This window comes from Pleurodeles waltl, chromosome 4_1, assembly GCF_031143425.1.
Source record: "Pleurodeles waltl isolate 20211129_DDA chromosome 4_1, aPleWal1.hap1.20221129, whole genome shotgun sequence".
NCBI lineage: Eukaryota > Metazoa > Chordata > Amphibia > Caudata > Salamandridae > Pleurodeles > Pleurodeles waltl.
In genome coordinates, this window is record NC_090442.1 from 843,533,955 (window position 1) to 843,556,737 (window position 22,783).

General features: G+C 43.2%; 1 protein-coding gene across 1 annotated transcript in view; it reads right to left on the reverse strand.

The window, feature by feature from the left end:
* Nucleotides 1-22,783, reverse strand: part of LOC138287201 (sodium-coupled monocarboxylate transporter 1-like) — a 566,599-nt gene that overhangs the window by 327,855 nt on the left and 215,961 nt on the right. The window contains exon 3 of the mRNA XM_069227561.1: nucleotides 16,725-16,776. Coding sequence (XP_069083662.1) covers nucleotides 16,725-16,776 — 52 coding nt within the window. The remainder of the gene's footprint in view (nucleotides 1-16,724; nucleotides 16,777-22,783) is intronic.

Sequence of the window (22,783 nt, forward strand, 5' to 3'; positions counted from 1 at the left end):
CGCAATTGTCCCACACTCATGACTACACATTTGTCTGTTGCAGGAATGTTTCACGCCAATGGTCTCAAGCATAGGGTCATTTGGAGGGTTTGTGTTGGTAGACAGCTGTGCCTCTCTCACTCTTCAGTGGTGGAACAAACCCAATCTTTCAAAGGGTGGCCGTTTCTAGACCCTGTTCCCCAAGTCCGTCTCACAAAGATTTGATTCGCACATGAGATGCTCATCTCCACAACCTCAAAATCAAAGGTCTTTGAATATAATAGCTAGTCCACCTCCTCTCTTGCCTATGATTCCAAACAAGCAATAAATCTCAGTAAAACGGGCAACATTTCCATACAAGGTTGTGAAGCCCTCCTCACCAAGTGCCACAGTACTCCAACTTCCTCCTGTAACTTTCTCCTCCTTTACAGACCTCCCCCTAACAACTCAACATTCCCAGATGCTTTTCCAGATATAGGGGGTCATTACGACCCTGGCGGTCATGGACCGCCAGGGCCGGGGACCGCGGATGCACCGCCAACAGGCTGGCGGTGCATCCAGGCCAATTTTGACCACGGCGGTAAAGCCGCTGTAGGAAGTTGGCTCTGTATGTGCTATTTCAAAGTAAGGAATAGCATGCACAGAGTCCAAGGGTTCCCCTTAGAGGTAAAATAAGTGGTAAAAATAGATAATACTAATGCTCTATTTTGTGATAGTGTGGTCGAGCAGTAGGGTTATCCAAGGAGTAGTGTTAAGCATTTGTTGTACATACACATAGACAATAAATGAGGTACACACACTCAGAGACAAATCCAGCCAATAGGTTTTGTTATAGAAAAATATCTTTTCTTAGTTTATTTTAAGAACCACAGGTTCAAATTTAACATGTAATATCTTGTTTGAAAGGTATTGCAGGTAAGTACATTAGGAGCTTTGAATCATTTCAATTGCATGTATACTTTTCAAGTTATTGACAAATAGCTACTTTAAAAGTGGACACAGTGCAATTTTCACAGTTCCTGGGGGAGGTAAGTTTTTGTTAGTTTTACCAGGTAAGTAAGACACTTACAGGGTTCAGTTCTTGGTCCAAGGTAGCCCACCGTTGGGGGTTCAGAGCAACCCCAAAGTCACCACACCAGCAGCTCAGGGCCGGTCAGGTGCAGAGTTCAAAGTGGTGCCCAAAACGCATAGGCTAGAATGAAGAGAAGGGGGTGCCCCGGTTCCGGTCTGCTTGCAGGTAAGTACCCGCGTCTTCGGAGGGCAGACCAGGGGGGTTTTGTAGGGCACCGGGGGGGACACAAGCCCACACAGAAATTTCACCCTCAGCAGCGCAGGGGCGGCCGGGTGCAGTGTAGAAACAAGCGTCGGGTTTGCAATGTTAGTCTATGAGAGATCCAGGGATCTCTTCAGCGCTGCAGGCAGGCAAGGGGGGGGTTCCTCGGGGAAACCTCCACTTGGGCAAGGGAGAGGGACTCCTGGGGGTCACTTCTCCAGTGAAAGTCCGGTCCTTCAGGTCCTGGAGGCTGCGGGTGCAGGGTCTTTTCCAGGCGTCAGGACTTAGGTTTCAGAGAGTCGCGGTCAGGGGAAGCCTCGGGATTCCCTCTGCAGGCGGCGCTGTGGGGGCTCAGGGTGGACAGGTTTTGGTACTCACAGTCGTAGAGTAGTCCGGGGGTCCTCCCTGAGGTGTTGGTTCTCCACCAGCCGAGTCGGGGTCGCCGGGTGCAGTGTTGCAAGTCTCACGCTTCTTGCGGGGAGTTGCAGGGGTCTTTAAAGCTGCTCCTTGAAACGAAGTTGCAGTCTTTTTGGAGCAGGTCCGCTGTCCTCAGGAGTTTCTTGTCTTTTTCGAAGCAGGGCAGTCCTCAGAGGATTCAGAGGTCGCTGGTCCCTTGGAAGGCGTCGCTGGAGCAGAGTTCTTTGGAAGGCAGGAGACAGGCCGGTGAGTTTCTGGAGCCAAGGCAGTTGTCGTCTTCTGGTCTTCCTCTGCAGGAGTTTTCAGCTAGGCAGTCCTTCTTCTTGTAGTTTGCAGGAATCTAATTTTCTAGGGTTCAGGGTAGCCCTTAAATACTAAATTTAAGGGCGTGTTTAGGTCTGGGGGGTTAGTAGCCAATGGCTACTAGCCCTGAGGGTGGGTACACCCTCTTTGTGCCTCCTCCCAAGGGGAGGGGGTCACAATCCTAACCCTATTGGGGGAATCCTCCATCTGCAAGATGGAGGATTTCTAAAAGTTAGAGTCACCTCAGCTCAGGACACCTTAGGGGCTGTCCTGACTGGCCAGTGACTCCTCCTTGTTGCTTTCTTTGTTCCCTCCAGCCTTGCCGCCAAAAGTGGGGGCCGTGGCCGGAGGGGGCAGGCAACTCCACTAAGCTGGAGTGCCCTGCTGGGCTGTGACAAAGGGGTGAGCCTTTGAGGCTCACCGCCAGGTGTTACAGCTCCTGCCTGGGGGAGGTGTTAGCATCTCCACCCAGTGCAGGCTTTGTTACTGGCCTCAGAGTGACAAAGGCACTCTCCCCATGGGGCCAGCAACATGTCTCTAGTGTGGCAGGCTGCTGGAACCAGTCAGCCTACACAGATAGTTGGTTAAGTTTCAGGGGGCACCTCTAAGGTGCCCTCTGTGGTGTAGTTTACAATAAAATGTACACTGGCATCAGTGTGCATTTATTGTGCTGAGAAGTTTGATACCAAACTTCCCAGTTTTCAGTGTAGCCATTATGGTGCTGTGGAGTTCGTGTAAAACAGACTCCCAGACCATATACTCTTATGGCTACCCTGCACTTACAAGGTCTAAGGTTTTGCTTAGACACTGTAGGGGCACAGTGCTCATGCACTGGTACCCTCACCTATGGTATAGTGCACCCTGCCTTAGGGCTGTAAGGCCTGCTAGAGGGGTGTCTTACCTATACTGCATAGGCAGTGAGAGGCTGGCATGGCACCCTGAGGGGAGTGCCATGTCGACTTACTCATTTTGTTCTCACTAGCACACACAGGCTTGTAAGCAGTGTGTCCGTACTGAGTGAGGGGTCTCTAGGGTGGCATAATACATGCTGCAGCCCTTAGAGACCTTCCCTGGCATCAGGGCCCTTGGTACCAAAGGTACCAGTTACAAGGGACTTATCTGGATGCCAGGGTGTGCCAATTGTGGAAACAATGGTACATTTTAGGTGAAAGAACACTGGTGCTGGGGCCTGGTTAGCAGGGTCCCAGCACACTTCTCAGTCAAGTCAGCATCAGTATCAGGCAAAAAGTGGGGGGTAACTGCAACAGGGAGCCATTTCTTTACAGCCGCGGTCAGAAAAGGGAAACCGGCGTTTTCCCGCCGGTTTTCCCCTGGCCTGAGGAATCCTCCATGGCGGCGCTGCAGGCAGCGCCGCCATGGGGATTCCGACCCCCTTACCGCCAGCCTGGTTCTGGCGGTTTTGACCGCCAGAACCTGGTTGGCGGTAACGGGTGTCATGGGGCCCCTGGGGGCCCCTGCAGTGCCCATGCCAATGGCATGGGCACTGCAGGGGCCCCCTAACAGGGCCCCACCAAGATTTTCAGTGTCTGCATAGCAGACACTGAAAATCGCGACGGGTGCAACTGCACCCGTCGCACCCTTTCCACTCCGCCGGATCCATTCGGAGCCGGCATCCTCGTGGAAGGGGGTTTCCCGCTGGGCGGGTGGGCGGGCGGCCTTCTGGCGGTCACCCGCCCGCCCAGCGGGAAACTCAGAATTACCGCGGCGGTCTTTTGACCGCGCAGCGGTCTTCTGACGGCGGTACTTTAGCCGCCCGCCAAAGTCAGAATGAGGCCCATAGTCTCATACCTTATTACATTATACTCAAACCTATGCATTCTTGGGGACCTAAACATTTGGTTTGACAAACCCAATATGCCCCATCCAAAAGCTATCACCAATGGCCTAGTCGCATTGAACCTACATCTGATTGTACACAATCCCACACACATCGCTGGACACATCCTAGATGTCATTTTTGCTAAGCCTGAACTAGTTACTGTTCATAGCATCACGCCAATTACTTGGTCAGACCACCATTTGATAACTTTCTGACATAAAACTCCACAAATCAACACACCCCACAACTACTTACATTCATGCACCTATCGACCCTGGAGCAAACTCAATTTTGATGACTTAGAAACACAACTAACAGCCAACACATATCTAGATACAATTAATTCTGTTCCAAAACTTTGAGTGGCTACAGGAAGCTTTTGATATCCTAATAAAACTAAACAGGACAAAAGAAAACCAACACCTTGGAGAAACACAGAACTTAAAAAGATAAAGCAACAAATCAGAAAGTTGCAGTGGACCTGGCTCAAAACAAACAGTCAAGACAAACTGCAGCTACACAAACCTAACAGAATATACAACTCATCAATCAAAAAAGATTTTAAAAAAAGGTACTACTCAGACAGAATTCAAAATGCTAAATCTGCAACCAAAGAATTTTATAAAATTCTCAATGAATTTCGAAAACATACATGTATGGAAAGAAGTCATCCCACTACTCGATTTCACCAACAAACTGGTAACTTATTACACAACCAAGGCAGACACATTAGACTCCTATTTAAAACAAAAGAAAACCATCAGCACCAACCCCTTTCCTAAAATACCCTCTAAGAATAAACCAACCCAGCCTCTACAGTCCTTCAAACAAATAGCACAAGATAAATTTATGGATTTGGTCAAAGCAAGCAGATTTGGTCAAAGGTTGCCCTTCTGACTCTTGCCCACATCTTCAAGAACATTCTTTTATCTGCTTCTGCTGCCACACCTGTAAGAAGAATCGTCAACAACTCTTTAACTACAGGAACTTTCCTATAGACCTGAAAAAGGCATACATACAACAGTTAATAAAGAAAACAAACCTAGACCCCCAACAACTACAGACCAATCCACAACTGGACCTTTCCTGGGCAAACTGATAGAGCAGCATTCAACCAGATGTCACAATTCATTGAAGACAATTCTGCACTTTCAGACTTCCAAACTGGATTCCACCCAGGAAGAGGCACTGAATCTGCACTCATAGCAATCTGGGATGATCTTAAAAACCGTCGACTGCAATGGAGTTGCTGCACTACTGCTCTTGGACTTCTCGGCTGCCTTTGAATTAGGGTGTCATGGTCAACCGTATCAAAGACTCCATGAAGCCGGCATAGAAGGGACTGCCCTCAACTGTATTACATCCTGCCTTAAAAAAAGCTAATATCCTCTATTTGCCCCCCCCCCCTTCTAGTCCAAATCCTACCTCACAAATGCAGGGGTCCCCCAAGGATCAATCATCTCACCTTTGCTTTCCAACTTGTACATGATATCATTACCAGAACTGATCAATGATTTTCATCTCACATGCTACAACTATGCAGATGACACACACATACTATTTCATTAGAATGCCCCAAAAACATTGAAAACTCACAAATCTTCTGCTCCCTCAGAGCCGTTGATCAGTGGATGACATGGAGCCATCTCAAACTAAATGCCTCCAAAACAGAGATACTCATATGTGGTGACTGGAAACATTATGACCCATTGTGCGCCTGGCCTGACTATCTCAGACCACCTCCTCAATCATGCAAGGAAGTTAAAAACCTTGGAATCACCATGGACTCCAAGTTAACTATGAATGCCCAAGTGGACAAATTAGCACAAACAAGCTTCATCACCTTGAAGACTCTATGACCCATCTTCCCCCCACCTCGGATTTCCACACAAGGTGCAAGCTACTGTCTCGCTTGTACTATCCAAACTGGATTATGCCAATGGCCTCTACCATGGATCTTCTCTATCTATTATGAAAAAACTACAACGTATTCAGAACTCCGCAGCCAGGCTACTATTACATGTAAAGCCACAAGCCCACATCTCCCCTGCCTTGAGAGCACTACACTGGTTACCCATTGCCAGAAGATGCACCTTCAAGCTGCTTTGTATCACCCACGAAGCTATACATGGAACAGGACCGCTTTTTATCAGAAAACAAATAACCAAATACATTCAACAAAGAAACCTCAGCACAAGATTGGCACCCTGCCTTAGAACACCACCATACAAGAAAAAGGCTATTGGTGGTACATCCTTCTGTTCAAGCAGCCAAGCTTACCCCAACTATAAGAGCCACAGATAACTATCTTGACTGAAAACTACTCAAGAGTTGGCTCTTTCCTTCACAACCACCATATTCAAACAGCTATGGACTGCATATGCCTATGTTAATTATTTTCTATCTGATTATGTGTATGTTTTTATATATATATATTTGTTTTTTAGAACATATGTATCGCAACTGTCATAACAATAAACTACACACCTACTCTTTAAACCTGTTTAATGTATATTTACTCATGATTAGACTATGGCCCTCATTCTGATTCTGGCGGGCGGCGGAGGCCGCCCGCCAGAATTCCGCCATCCAAAATACCGCGCCGCGGTCAAAAGACCGCGGCGGGTATTTCAAGTTTTCCCCTGGGCTGGCGGGCGGCCGCCAAAAGGCCGCCCGCCAGCCCAGGGGAAAACGACCTTCCCATGAGGATGCCGGCTCGTAATCGAGCCGGCGGAGTGGGAAGGTGCGAAGGGTGCATTTGCACCCGTCGCGTATTTCACTGTCTGCCAAGCAGACAGTGAAATACTTGTAGGGGCCCTCTTACGGGGGCCCCTGCAGTGCCCATGCCATTGGCATGGGCACTGCAGGGGCCCCCAGGGGCCCCGAGACTCCCCCTCCCGCCATCCGGTTCCCGGCGGGAGAACCGCCAGGAACTGGATGGCGGGAGGGGGAGTCGGAATCCCCAAGCCGGCGCAGCAAGCTGCGCCGGCTTGGAGGATTCCTGGGGGCAGCGGGAAACCGGCGGGAGACCGCCGGTTTCCCTTTACTGACCGCGGCTAAGCCGCCGCGGTCAGAATGCCCCGCGGGGCACCGCCGGCCTGTCGGCGGTGCCACCGCGTCCCGCGGCCCTGGCGGTTCTATACCGCCAGGGTCGTAATGAGGGCCTATGTATGTATGTACAGGTGTGTGTTATTCTATGCTTAACATGTTCATAGGTCATAACTCCTAGATACGTTGTTATACTAGATACTTATGAATCCCTGCTCTCATTTTATATCACACTTTGTATACCCATAACCATATGTCATGTCTCTATCAATCTATCGTACATTCCCACTCTGACTCATCCCAAATCCATTCTACTACTTTCATCTCCTAAATAACCCTGCCTCAGCTCTTCTCTCTTCTTCCACATCTAATTCACCCAAAACTCACTTTCCTACCATGATCTCCCAAACAACCCTACTAAATTCTCCCTCATTTATCTCACCCTGCTACTATGGTCTCCGTAACCCTTTCCACAGACTCTTACCTCCTCCACCCTCCCTTTACTCATCCCAGCCTAAATCTTATTTCCATAAACTCTCAATTAACAGCTAACAAACTTGCATATCCGTGACTTAAATTAATTCATAATACTAAAACTGAACTCCTATTTCCCTATCCTAATCCGCCACTAATTCCTTTTTGGGTTCTGGAGTAGTGTGCTACTTGCTGAAAAGCGCTTCGACGCCTTGTCAGGGGTAGTAAGCGCTATATAAATACTATTAGAATACAATACAATACAATATGGCTACAGTTTTAGCAGTGTAGAATCCACAGTGCATCTTGGCACATACTACCCTCCTTTATGCTGCTAACACACATCGTTTGACGCGCTTCTGTGCCGCTGATAACACACATGGCATGATGCCCTATTGCTGGTTCTTGCAGCAAAGACAAGCCCTGCAGCTCTTGAAGTTGTCTATGACACAGCTGCGGGATCTGGGGGAAAATCACAGTAGCAAGGCTGGAGTCATATGGGGCAGTGGGCCATGACTATACACTATTACTGGAGGTCATGTGGAAATATTAGTTCTAGTTCAAGGGTCCAATGGCAATCAGGTGCTATTGGGTTCCAGTTGTGACGAGTGACATCTTTTAACTTTTATGTCCTTGTGCCGCCTTACTATTGAACTAAACGTGCACTGAGTACACCCCTTTAACACTTAATGCTCAGGTTGCAAGGCAGAGCAGTCCAAGGCTTACTTGGGGAGGTGGCAGTTCAAACAGACTCAGGCAAACTCATTACCCCGCTCCTACCAACATTTTTAAAAAGTGAACATGCGATGCCTCAAAATTTCTAATATTTATCTACTTCCCCTGCTGAAAATGATTCAATCATACAGCATTTATTTTGTGAACTATGCCAAAGATGTGCAACTGATTTTTTCAGTAGATAGACGTACGTCATTAGATGCATTTCATAACTGTTAAAGAGATGCAGCAGAGTGGTTGAATATCAATTCATTAAAATTTAACTGGAATTTTGATGTTGCTCGCCCTAAAAAAATTGTCACACTCGCCTGAATAATTGGGGTCTTGGACTTGCACGGGTAATCTAGGAACTTCAAGTCAGTGCGTAATTTAGGAGCACATATCAATGACAAGCTCTCGATAGAGACACTCGTTAACAAGACAGAAGCTACATGTTCTGAACTACTCCAGAATTTATAGAAAATTGTACCACTACTGTCACAACAAGCAAGAAAATGTGTGCTACAAAGTACAGTTCTAAGTAGAATTTATTACTTATAACACGCTGCTGCTTGGAGCCAGATAATATTTAATACAAAAGGCCATGTAGCGTGAGGGCAGCAATAGCAAACCTTGCACTAGATAAACTAAACACGCCTCCTCTTCCGGCACACTTAAGGAACTCCATTGGCTCCCAATGAATGAGAGAATCACATTTAAATCAACGTGTATCATGTATACAGCAATAAAGGAAACAGGAGGCACTCGAAAACCAGGCTCTTTCCTAAATAGCTCGCTGTACAGTAGGAAGACAGAACTAAGGGGGTTATTCTAACTTTGGAGGAGTGTTAATCCGTCCCAAAAGTGACGGTAAAGTGACGGATATACCACCAGCCGTATTACGAGTTCCATAGGATATAATGGACTCGTAATACGGCTGGTGGTAAATCCGTCACTTTTCCGTCACTTTTGGGACGGATTAACACCTCATCCAAAGTTAGAATAACCCCCTAAAAATTTTATGTTTAAAAGATTTCTCCTTGGGCAGTTTGTTTAAGCTTTTGAGAGGTTGCACGGGGATACATTTAAGGTGAAAGTTGTGCTTTATAAGTGTAAATAATAATAATAATAATAACAACAGGTGACGTGAGTTAGAAGCTCGGAACTCAGCAAAGCATTAAATAAAAATGAATAAATGGACAACCAATGGTTGTACTTTTAAAAAGAAACAGCACTTTAGTTCTCACACGACTAAATATTAAACATAACATTACAACTGCACACGATGAAAACCAGAGTTCTCTAGCTCCTCCTAAACTAGAAATCTATGCAACAATGTATCTCAGTGTTAAACGAGGCTTAACCCTTTTTCTGAGGTGTTTGGTACAGAGGTCACAATGTAGCACCCCCGCTGCTGTATTTGTCACATAATTGACAATATAAAATGTTTTTTAATTGTGTTTGCTACAGGCTTTGCAATGTAAACTCCTCCCCTACTGCATTTATCAGAAGTCAGTTTTTTGTTTTTGCCAGAGAATCCATAATTTAAAACTCCCTTTTACAGTATTCGTCTGTGAATCTCACTAAGCAATGTCCTATTACAAGGGGTCTGTAATAACAATGTCTTTATTGCCTGTGGGTAATGGGAACTACTTCCTAGGTGGGTTAACTTAGTTGTTGGCCCATCAAATGCCCGAGTGGGAGATGATCAACAAATTGTCAGAGTCTTTACTGCCTTCTCTTTTTTGTGATCACTTCAGCTTTGGCAGACAGTTAAAGAGGTTTCCAGTCAGATCTAAAAGCCATTCCAGTAAAAACAGTAGAAAAGTAAAAATCAGCGTTAGTCTAGGAAGTGCATAAGGGCTGCAGCTGAGAGGTATTTTATGAGGCCGGATGCTTCTGTTGAATATTCCTACTGTTGTCCACAATAGGCTCAGAATGGGAAAACCAGCTGATATGAGGAAGCTAAAGTCATGTCTTTTTAGGGCAGGCTTGGTAGGGATTCATTTCCCCTATCTTATGAAAACGGTTGACAACTTCTTCCCACCTAAAGCAGCTGTACATGGCTTTAACCATGTGTAGCGGGCTCTGAATGCATGCTCTAGTTTATAGGCTCCACACCTGTCCCTCAAACCCCAACGGTGCTCTGCTCCCAACAAATGAGTCTATAATATTTACTGCACTCAGGATCCACAGGTCAGGATCCAGGTATCTGGAGCCACACCCACAAATGCAATACAAAATACCAGTCCAACAACCGTTGCATCATAAACAGGAATATTTTTATCTTCCTCTCCTCAAAGCCCTTGAACTCTCCCATGGGTCAAGGGAATACCCCCTGCCCCTTAGGAGTGTCCTGACTCTTTTTTCTTTAAAGATTAAGGGATCTATGCTTCATGTTCCTTAATGTCTGCTACGGCAAAAAATGACAACACGACCAGCCAGTCAGCTTGCTCAGATCATCCACAGCCCAAAATTCTTAAGTAAAGGATTTACTTATGTGTCAGCTAGTGAATGTAGGAAATCCTCCAATTGTGTATTCTAATTTTCACAAGGTTGGTGAAAGGACACAATGCAGGATGTTGTTCCCTGATGATTATTTGTCTAGATTTGCGCTATACAAATACCACATACATACATTGTTACATGCATACCTAAATACTTCATGCCACTACAACCCTTAAACAAAAGTCTACTCATTAAGAATAGGGAGACATTGACATCAACAACATAACTACAACTCAAGACAATGAGTCATAAACACACAAAACTGCGCTAGAGATGAGAACAATGGAGACTCTCCTAGATGGAAAAGGGAAGGGAGACTGGGACAGTCATTCAGAAGCAAAGTGAGACCCCAAAAGAAGAAAATGGGAATCACAAACAGGATTACATGGAAAGAGAAACAAGGATATCATCTATAGGACAGTGAAGGATGTACTCACTAGCCAGGACAGAGAGTCACTGACCAACACTGGCACCGAAACACACTACCTATACACAAACACAGACACAGACACAGATGAAGTAAGGACACAGAGAATTTCATGAGGATCCTGGGATAGACGGATAAAGAGATACTGGACATAAATCCACTAGCCTCATGGTTTTGTGGAAGGCCATACGGCGAGGGACATATTAAGGATTTTGAGGGACCTGCGCCAAATATATTTTATGGCCCCTGTTTGGAACAACTTTGACTTTATGATCCAATTTCACCTCTTTCATGCTCTCTTCGGTCAGGTTACTGGCACAGGCACACTCATCCAAATTCTAAGGGGCAGATTTAAGAAAAGTGGCGCTGCACACAGTGGAGCGCCACTTTGCTTGCGCCCCTTAGCACCCCACTACCACCACCATGTGTGTGACATGTTTAAAATACGGCGCACCATGGCACAGGGTAGGGAGCAATAGCATCATCGTTTTTGAAGCTATTTATTTACTATTATTTTTTTTAATTTTATTTTCATTTCAAGTATACATTTACAGAAAAATAAAACATACATTAATCTACAGTAGCATCTATCCTTTACAATCTATTTTTCTTGGCTGGTGTGATGAAGACAGCCTTGCTATCGGTCTTTGTTCAATCAAATATCAATGCAAATCACTTTTTCGATTATAGTCACATCGAGATTTATGTAATTTTATATATTGCATATAATATATTCACGACCCTTAGTTCCATTTACCTGTCTGCTACCCTTATTCATGACTTATTGCTTCTCTAAATACTGCCATATAACTGTGAACCTTTTCATATTTCTAACATGTTTTGAATATGCCTCCTCGTAGTTTTTAGTTGTTAGTATTTTATTCCACCAGCTTTGGACAGTGGGAATCGTCTGTGTACACCATAACTGAAGTATTAATGATCGAGCTACTGTCAAAATAATTGCTATAAAGTATTGTTGGTGCTTTGATAGCTGTCATGTTTTCTCAGAGACTCAGAACAGTACTATATTTGAATCAAGGTCAATCCTAGAGGTAGAAGTGTGGTTCATTACCTCCTCTATACCCAACCAAAAAGTTGTTAATTTGGGGAAGTAAAAAAATACATGAAGCCAATTCCCCCTTGCATACTGGTGGCAGCGGAAGCATTGGTCAGGAATTGACGGAAACATTTTGTGTATGTTTTCAGGAGTGTAGTAGGCCATCCATCTAGAGAGAAAGGACATTATTTTATAATTAGCTGCCCTTAAGGATTTATACCTTGTTTCGGAGATAATGCTCAACTCTTCATCTGATATTAGACATTGTTGTTGGTAGAATATTATCCCTGAATTCTGTAGTTATTGCCGAAGTGGACTGTTCCGCTAACAATCTGTACCAATTACCTGTACCAAGTACTTTACTTCTAATTAGCGCCCTCCATATTGGATGTTCTTGGGTGGTTACCCTGGGCATATTAGCATTAAGAAAATGGGAGATCTGAAAAAAACTCAGAGTCTAGTTACCATATTGCCAAGTCTGGTTTCAATTTCTCCCCAAGTGATGTAACTATTTCTCAATATAAAATCCCCTATCTCTTTAAAACCTTTGCTTTTCCATAAGACTATTGCTGCTCCAGGAAGGTGTAAGCTGCTGTATTTACACTCCTGTAATTGTAGATAAATATAACCTGACGGTATTTGATATGTTTTACGTAAGAATTCAAGTCTTTTACTCAAGTCATGTACGTATTTATATTGAGTTATTTTTGGGAGTTTCATTGTTTTTAGAAATGCTGGGAGACTTATGGCTGAGTCTATGATCATTCTATTGATAAGAAAATTATCCATAGCTGCTTTAACAGTTAAATGTTGTGCCAGTATATCCTGCAATGCCGCCTGGTAATAAACTTGAAAATTAGGAAGTGCCAAACCCCCTTGGCTCCTATCTTGCTGAATAACTGAAAGTCTCACCATTGTTTTTTTTTCCTCTATATAAAACATTGTATCATGGTATCTAGTTCATGGCAATAGGAGCTGTTTATTCTTATCGGAACATTATTAAATAGAAAAAGAAAGAGTGGGAGAATTGACGTTTTGATTAAGGAGATTCTTTCTATCAGAGTCAACTGTAGAACTACCCATCTATCGAGAAGCACTTGCACTTTTGCAAGCATCCTAACATAATTAAGATTGAACAAGGACCTATAATTCTTCGTAACATAAATCCCTAAATACCTAACAGGTTGAGATGAATTAGCTTTCTGTTGCAGAACATAGGGAAGATTCTCTGTTCCAGCGTTAAATAGGAGAACTTCCATTTTGTTTTCATTCATCTTATATCCCCCTATTTGCGTGAACTCATTAATCTCATCAAGAACTCTTTGTACATTATCAATCCCTGGTTTTAAATATAGAATGATGTAGTCGGCAAAGTGTTTAATTTTAGGCATCTCCGGTAGTGATGCAGTAATTTCTTTCAAACTACGTATTATCTGTACGAGAGGCTCAATAAAAAAGGCAAAAAGTGCATGGGAAAGGGGACATCTCTGTCTAGTACCTCTTTTAATCAGAATTGTTCCTCTAATTTTTGAATTGGTTACAATTTTAGCCTGAGCACCCTGATACAACCGCCTTATCATTGTAGTAGATTGCAAAGGGAAAACAAATTTAGTTAGGCTGCATACCATGGCTTCCCAATTAACTAGGTTGAAAGCTTTCTCTGCATCCAACATTATTACTACTGCAGGAGTTATGTAGACTGTAAAGTAATCTATTGCCTGTAACAAAAAATTTGTCTTGGAAGTCATCGACCTACTGGCTACAAAACCGTTCTGATCTATAAGTATTAATTGCTGTGCAACTGGTGCGAACCTGATAGCCCAGACCTTTGTTAAGATTTTATAATCGGCATTTAGCAAACTAATCGGGCGATTTGCATCGGGTTTCAATTGATTTTTATCTTTTTTCAAAAAGCTGACTATTATTGCTTCTTTAAACGTTAAAGGTATTTCTGCTCCCTCAAGTATTGCATTACATAATTCTGTCAAGAGTGGTGTAAGCTCTTCACAAAATGTTTTATAAAATTCAATTGGAAAACCATCGCCACCACAAGCCTTTGCACTTTAGTATTCTCTGTATAGCTCCCTTGATCTCCAGTGGCGTGATCTTCTGTACTACATCGTTCTGAATCTTTAAAGACATTTTAGGTAGCATGATAGGGCTATAATACTGATTTAGCTGCAAGAGCGAAACTGTATAATCTATCTCATATATTGTAGAATAATGTGATATAAACACTCGAGCTATATCCTTGTCTTCAATGAGAATTGTACTACTCTCAGGAACCTGGATTTGGTGTATTGTCTGTTTTTCGTGTTTTATACGGGTGGCCCAAGCTAAGTGCTTACCTATCAATTCACTTTCTTCATAAACCTGCTGCTGATAAGCTCTTGAGCTAGCTACTTATTCCAGAATAAAAAATTCTTTAAGATGAACTCGCTTTTGGTTAAGATTACGCCTAGCCACTACACGACCAACTGATCTAATGCATTCCTCTGACGCCTTGTCTATTGCCTCCCGTAGTTTCTTTATTTGTAATTCTCTTTGACATGTCTGTGCTGCTTTAATAGAAATACTTTGGCCCCTGGCTGTTGCTTTAAATGCCTCCTATACATTAAACAGGGAAGCAGAATTTAAATTAAACTGGAAGAATTCCTGTATGAATTTTCTCATATCTGAGACCCACTACTGATTAGTTAGCAAAGCTCAGTCAAACTGCCACCTGGGTCTCTCTTTGTTACGCAAGTCCAAATCTACTGTCACCATGACCACGGAATGATCAGAGAAAACATTTGCCCAAATATCTGAATCTAACTTCTTCAGCGAGCTGGATACTAAAAAGAAATCTATCCAGGAGGCAGTCTTATAACGGTGTGAATAGCAGGTATATTGAGTGGCAACAGGCTGTCCTTCTCGCCAAGGGTCTGTTATCTGGAAATCCCTTTTCATTACATTCAGAAGCCTTTTAGTCTTAGGTTTAAGTTGCCTTTTCTCCTGGTTGGAAGTATCTAATGTTGTATCTTGAATATAATTAAAATCGCTTCCCATAATAAAAAGGCCTGAGGCACTCATTGCTATATTATATAGTTGTATTAATGGCTCTACTTCATCCACAATTGGACAATAGTAATTAACCAGATTAACTTGAGCTCCTGTTTGTATGACTTTGAGCCAGATCCACCTCCCCTTGGGGTCTCTAATGACGTCTTTTATTACCCAGTCTAGACTAGTACTAAGTTATATTGCCACCCCTCTAACTGCCAACCTAGATGACGCAAAACTAGCTGCTGAGAACTGTTTTGGAATACATATTTTGGGACTATTACTTTTCAGATGAGTTTCTTGAAAGTAAAGATTATCATTGCCTTATATTTCTTCCTTTTTGAGATGCCATTCGCATTGCAGGAAATAACTTTAAACTTGACCATTCTTATTGGTTAGTTCTTTAATCATCCTTCTCCAACCAAAGCTAGTATATGCTACTTCTTGAAAAAAAACGGAATTTTCTCAACTTAAGGGGACCTTGTTCCCTTTACTCTCCTGTATCCCAAGCTGCCCAACCCCTCCTCCCTGAGCACTCTGACCATGAAGCCCTTCCGCCTAGGGATTCTCAGAGCGCTGCCCTCCCCTGAACTCACCCCATACTGCTCCCACACTCTCCTTCCCATCCCCCCTTTTACTCCCACATGGGTGCCCTGGCATGGCACCTAGTTGTCAGTAGCACCAGAGGGTGAATGGCATATAGGAACAAGGTGTGCTGAGTGTCTGTGTTAAACAAAAATATATATATTTTTTTCCTATTGATGTACTGTTCATGGTTAGTGACAAAATGTTTGCGCTAACCCTGAACAGTACATAGGAGCCCATTGTAACAAGTGGTGTGCCCCCTTTTAACGCCTGCTCTGAGCAGGCATTAAAAATGGTGAAAAAAATCTTTTAGATTTCTTTGTGCCATTTTTTTAGCCCCCCTAACGGGGGAACGCCCCCCTTGCATACATTATGCATGGCGCAGGCATAATGTGGTGAAAGGGATTACAAAGTGGCACAATGCATTTATTGTGCCACTTTTGATAATTTTATGCTGTGTTTTTTTTACCATAATATTGCCACATTTGCATAAACAAATTACGCGAATGTGACGATATATGGCGCAAGAGGTTCTTAAATCTGCCCCTAAATGTTTTCACATCTAATATTCAGTGACAGTGACAAGTGTTTTTAATATTGTAACAGACTAGAAGCTCACTGATATTACTGCCTGTGACACCCTCCGATTTCTCAAACGTGAAATCCTGTTTTTATCTATCAGAAACCATTTTATGGTTGTAGCATGAAACACAAATATATTTTTCTGCAAAATGTTTGTAATACACGCTCACTGATCACTCACTTTAAAAATAACTTAAAGGAAAACAGCATTTAAAAGAATGTGTTTAGGATTTATTAAAGGTCATCAGGGTTTAAGACGTCTCTGCGTAAGGCCCGAATCTGTACATTTATAAACATGTATACATGTTGCTACCATCAGTAAAGAAGATTTCAGTATAAACATTTAGGACATTGTGCATCGACGCTGGCAGAACGAAATCTGCTTGAATTTGCTGTCATTATTTTGCAATTCATTTGTTTCTTTGCTATGTTATACACAGTGTAGATACATAATTCAACTTAATTCTTGTCTGACCTTGATTAAGAGCGAGAGCGGGTGCGTAGATGACGATCCCAGTGTATAGGATCTGAAAAATGAAATGCATGAAATCAATTATTGCAGACCACGGTACACTATTGTCGGTATTTTTTAGTCGCAGATTATGTAGTCCCACTTTGACCGGCTTTTAGTTACCTGCAGATTCCATGAGACACCACCATTGGAACGTTTTCTTTGTGGCTGTATTTTCTTGTAGTTCGTATACCCTGACAATGTGCCCAAGTGTGTTTAGAAAATCAGTGTATCAGGCCTGAAGACGTAGAAAAGATTTTCGGTGGTTCCACTGCCAAATGGCTCTGTACAGATTCTTCGAGCGTGTCAATGCGATATTTGGACACATTCTGATATTAATAATTAGGTCATCTATAAGGAGTCCACATTCCGATACTGCATTGTTAACTTAAAACATCAACTGTAGACCATTCTACTGTGGGCTTTGACTGGTTCATAGGGCCAGATGTACCTCTTATTTAGCATTTTTTCTAAATCAGGTGGTAAAATCCACCATTCCATTTTCCCATTCTAAGGCCCTTATTTAAAAATGACCTGATACCAGACCTGAGATGGGCAGACTTTAAGTTCAAACCTTCCTAAGTACAGTGGAGTGGATATGTCTGGTAAACACCAGGAGATGTGGATTTTGAAGAACAAAGTACTCAAGTCTGCATGCTGTGCCCCATTTGTAAAGGGCCAAACTTGTAAAAGGTGAGAATTATTACACTCGATTAATCCCAATCCTTGTGATATTGGATTTTAATAGGCTGGCAATGGGTTTCCTAACGGATACAGCATTCTGCACTTATAATGGGGAATGACAAGCTCAAACTTATTTGCACCTGGTCCTGCCGCCTTTTTGGCCTCTTCCTCTCATGAAATTAAAGTTGATAATTGTGAGAAGGTGTAGGGGCTTGGCCATGTAATGGGGCTTGAATATTTGGAGGAAGTGGACTCTCCATATAGAGTTTTGCACAGAGTGAAGGATGTGTGTATTAGGCAATTTAGCACCTAAAGAGACTTGGGTGTCTGGAAGTAGTGGACTCTCTGAGTACATTGCAAATGACATAGGAAGAGGTCTGGACACTTAATGGGGCTTGTGTGTCTAGAAGCACTCAGCTATAGTCTATTTATTTCATATAAGCACATATGTGTATGCAATTTGTTATTTACATGATTCTGTGACATTTAGTGCTTATATCCAAGACTGTACTGGTCTGTAAAGTAAATTGAACAACGTTATGGTGGATGATGTCCTTTGAGATATCATCATTGATATAATCAATTGAGGCATTAAACATGTAATTAGTGATGTAATATGCAAGGTCATAAGCAGTGCATAGTGGGACGCAAGTTATAGCTAAATCAGTAACCTATAACTGTTGAAGTTCAGTTTTTTAATGTAAAATTAAATTTCTGTTAACTGACATTTTCACCTAACTATAATATCACTTTAACCTTTGTTTTGTCAGTGAATTTCAAAGTTTTCTTAACCCCTTCCATGCGTCGGACGGCCGGGAGCTGTCCGACGCCACTGTGCCTGTGTGCTTCACATGGCTCCTGGCCATCCGACATATACCACACTAGAAATCCCTCTGGTGCAGGCACCAGAGGGATTTCCTCTAAAAAGAAACAGCCTCAGGAGGTGGGAAAAGTTTCCCCACCTACCAATGCTGCTTCTTTGTTTTCAGGGAAATTACATCAGCGCACAATGTCATTTCTCTGTAAACAGAAGTGAAAAGAGTTGATCGGCTCATTTCACTTTCTCTGCACCGGTGCTCGTGGGACTATCTCAACACCCGAGCACCGATCGAGACGGGAAAGAGGAGAATCTACCCTTCCAATGGTACCTTTCCCAAGTGGATCCATGCTTGATGACTGCCCAAGGAGGGCAATCCCCAAGCAGGGATCCACTCACTAGACCCCAGGGAGGGGGAGCAGCCCCTTTGGAAAGGCTTTTGCTCTCCCATTATTTTTAGGGCACCATTCAGACTTTCTGTCCCCCCGAGTCTAGTTGCAGGTCCAGTGCAGCAAGTCAGCTGGGCAGTTGGAGGGAGGCCTCTGAAGCTTGTTGTGTCCCTGCAGATCAAAACAGGAGGCCAGCAAACTAGCCCCTGGAGTCACTCAGGTAGACTGGAAAGAAGGTTGTGGGTTCAGTCTTCCTTCTCAGAAAGCAGGGCAGGCCTCATGCAGCAGGAAAGTCCTCTGGCAGCAGGGCAGTCCTTCTTCTGCCTGTATCGAATAACCCAGGAGTATACTTAAGAGTGGGTCTCAAGGTCCCCTTTTTATTCCTGGTGCCACTTTGAAGTGGAAGAAGCTTCTGGGGTCTTCCCCCTACAGAAGTGTCTGGAATTCAAGTTACAGGTGACAGCTCCTCCCTCCTCATCAAGTGAGAATGGCCCATCCAGCCAGTGCCCAGACCCTCTTTTGTATGGCTTAAAATGGCTAGAATTGTGAGTTAAAATCCAAATTTAAAATTAAAGAGTCTTTTAATTCCCCAGCCAATAAACATGTCTTTCCTACCAGCTCTCAAACAACGGATATCAGTTATTAAATGTAAGAAAGTAACCCAATGTTATCTTATGGGAGAAGTAGGCCTTGCAATAGCAAAAAATGAATTTGAGAGTTTTCCACTAACAGGACATGAAAACCTTAAAAGTACATATCCAATGAAAAGGGAAGGTTTAGGCCTTTTGCCAAGTTGAAATGACAGTTTAAACTGCACACACAGGCTGCAATGGCAGTCTGAGACATGTTTGACAGATCTGCTCAAGTGGATGGCACACTAATTCCTGCAGGCCCACTAGTACCATTTGATTTACAGGCACTGGGCACATGTAGTATCCTTTTACTAGTGACTTAGAAGAATATGAAATGTTTCAATTGGGTGTAGGCCAATTGTACCATATATTAAAGGAGAGAGAACAAGCACTTTGGCACTGATTAGCTGTGGGAAAGTGCACACATTCCCAACAGCCAACAAAACTGGTTCAGAAAAGAGGAGGGGACAGCGCAACAAGTTTGAGGGTCACCCTCAGAGACAGCCAGGTCCAAGAGTATGCATTTAGTTTATTGCCCAAGTTTCTCACTGTTGTAGCAGGAGTGAGGGAGCTGGTTGGGTTCATCTGTCCACAACAGAGATGACCAGATGGAGTTTGAGCTGCCAAAAGTCAAGAGCTCAGTTTTGCCAGAGTTTAGTTTGAGGCAGCATAGTGCGTCCACTGTTCCTTTGATGAGGCGTATGATTAACATTTTACTTTTTTAGAAGAGATGCTTTCAGCATGGAAACAGTAAGATGCATGTCACCCACATTGGAAGCAATTAAAAGCCATAAATGTGCACTAACAGAGAAAGGGGGTGTCATCTAAACATCCACTAATGTATGGCTCAGGCAGGAGCCCTATGTCCATCCTTGTATCAGTTGTTGATCTGTTGATTTGAAGAGAGAGAGGAAATCTTTTAGTCCTGTCAAAAAGTTGGGAAGTGGGACAATTGAGGGCAGTGTTATATATCCCGAGATTGTAGAGGCATTTAAACAAAATATTACGTGAGACAGTGTTGGAGACTGCAGAGATCAAGGAGGATCAGTACTGCAGAGCTTCCACCATCCTCAATACCTTAATTGTGATCCATCGCAGGTAGGATGGCTGATTTTGTGCCATACAAAGGCCTGAATATGGATTTGGAATCATCTAAAAGAGAGTGGGATTACAGGAAGCTTGAAAGTTCATAATTTATCACCTTTCTATGACCATAACCACTAGTAGAAGCAGTGAGATGGACTATAAGTGGACCTTACAGTCAGCTCTAAGGATGAATTTTTGAGTAATTGAAATACACTGGGTGAAGGAAGAAGGAAAAGGAATATGTTAAAATGAATACAAACTCTTCAGGAGAAACCGTTATAAAATATAAATAAATATGACCTAAAAGAATTCAGAAAATGTTATGAAACACTTTATTCTAGGCCAAAAGTCCCCACTAACTTTTTAGAGGCTTTGGAGGCTCCTCTGACTAAAGAAACCCTCCACTGGACAGCTTTATAAGTAATGTTTCTAATACTATCTCAACCAGCATGTGAAAGCCTGCCATTAGAGTACTTCATAAGCCTGGATGCACCCCTCAGTTATGTGCCTCATATAGACTTATTGCCCTCTTTAATATTGATGCTAATATTTACTCCAAAATACTGGCAGACACATTACATAAGATCTTATTGGAACTTGTAAATGCTAATCAATCAGGCTGCACTGCTGCCTCACACAGAAGAAAATGGTCCTTGCAATTTTGATTTCTTTGAAGTGGGCAAGGCCCTTGAAAGGGTGTCCTTGAAGATGAGACAGGTGTGTTTTGGGTCCCACTTCATAAATATGATGATGGCCATTTACACATTGAACATGCCATCGCCATCAGGCGGTCCCGGCAGAGAGCGGATCCCCCTCTGTCGATCGCCGGTTGGGGAGAGCAGTGGCAGGTCCAGATGGAGGTGGTGGGGGCACCCAGCAGGGCTTAGTAGCCCCCGCCTCACGTGCACCTGCAGCCCCTGTCACAGCAGAGCCTCTAAGGCTTAGGTCGGTTGTCCTCTCCTATGTTGTGTGTCACAGCTCCCTCATTTGCCCTCAGCCTCACTTACCACCTCTGGAGTGCCTCACCCTTTTTTGCAGTGGTTGTCATGTTCCCGATGTCCATGGATCGAGAATAATGGCCAAATGCTACAAATTAGGGGCATCCACAAGCCAGAGCTTCACAAACTGGTGGCCATCTTGAGCGCCGGTGTGGCCACTCCCCCTCGAAGATGTTTTTTTAATGCTGGTGGATAAAAACTCGAGAACAACTAGTAATGTTTTTCAACTGAATTAGTAAATTCAATGTTGGTTGTCTTCATGTTTAATTTAACTATATTATCCTGTAGTTCATGGAGTGGACCAGCCCATATGATGAAAATGTCATCAATGTGTACAATTAAATGAAATGTTGCTAGAAATGCGAGCTGATTCAAATATAGCCATGAAAAGGTTTGCACAGCTGACAGCCCCTGTGAATCCCATTGATGCACCATTTTTTGGCAGAAAGAAAGTGCCACTCCATTCAAAATAACTGTGATGTAAGGAAAAATGCAAAAGCTCAATAAGAAACACCTTTTTGGCTTCTAAATCTCCATGCCTCAGAAGTGCCCACTCTATGGCTTCTATTCCTTCCTGATAGGAGAGCAATGTATATAAGCGTTAACATTAATGGTACATAACCATATCCCATGCTCCATTTCCCATTTCATGAGAGATACTTGATTCAAAAAAGACGTAGCATCTTTTTAATACAACCTCATGGACTGTGCAATCTGTGGGAAAAAGCTATCAAGATACTTTCCCAATGGTTCACGGATAGAGCCACATGCTGACAGTAGTGGTCTGAAAAGTGGATCATTCAAGGCCTTTATGAATTTTTGGGAGCACATACAATTTCGTCTGTGAGGAAAAGTAGTCAGAAACATTTTTATTTTTTTAGAAATCCATTCCACTTCTACTGCTCTATTTATAACTTCCAATGATTTCTAAATTGACTGAGTTGTATCACACTCTAGTTTTATGTACATTGTTTCATTTATGACATGTCCCCATACTTTATCTTCAATAAAAAGCTCTATTCAATACCACTAGTCCTCCTTCTTCATTAGCTTTTCACCCAAGGATTTAAGAGATGGCACTCTTTCTGTGAAAAGTGGGATTGTGGTTTCTTATCAAAACTTAGGGCCAGATTTAAGAAAAGTGACACTGCACCCAGTGCGGCGCCATTTTTCTTGCGTCCCTTAGCGCCCCCCTAACACCACCATGTGTGCGCTGTATCTCAGATACAGCACAACATGGAGGTAGTTAGGGAACTAGCATCAAAAGTTTTGACGCTAGTTCGGAGCTTTTCAGGATTAGCGTAAAAAATGTTGATGCTAATCCTACAAAGCCCATTGAGGCCTATTGTAAACAGTGGTGTGCCTCCTCTGAGCAGGTGTTAAAAGTGCTGAAAAAAATATGCAAAGAAATCTTGTA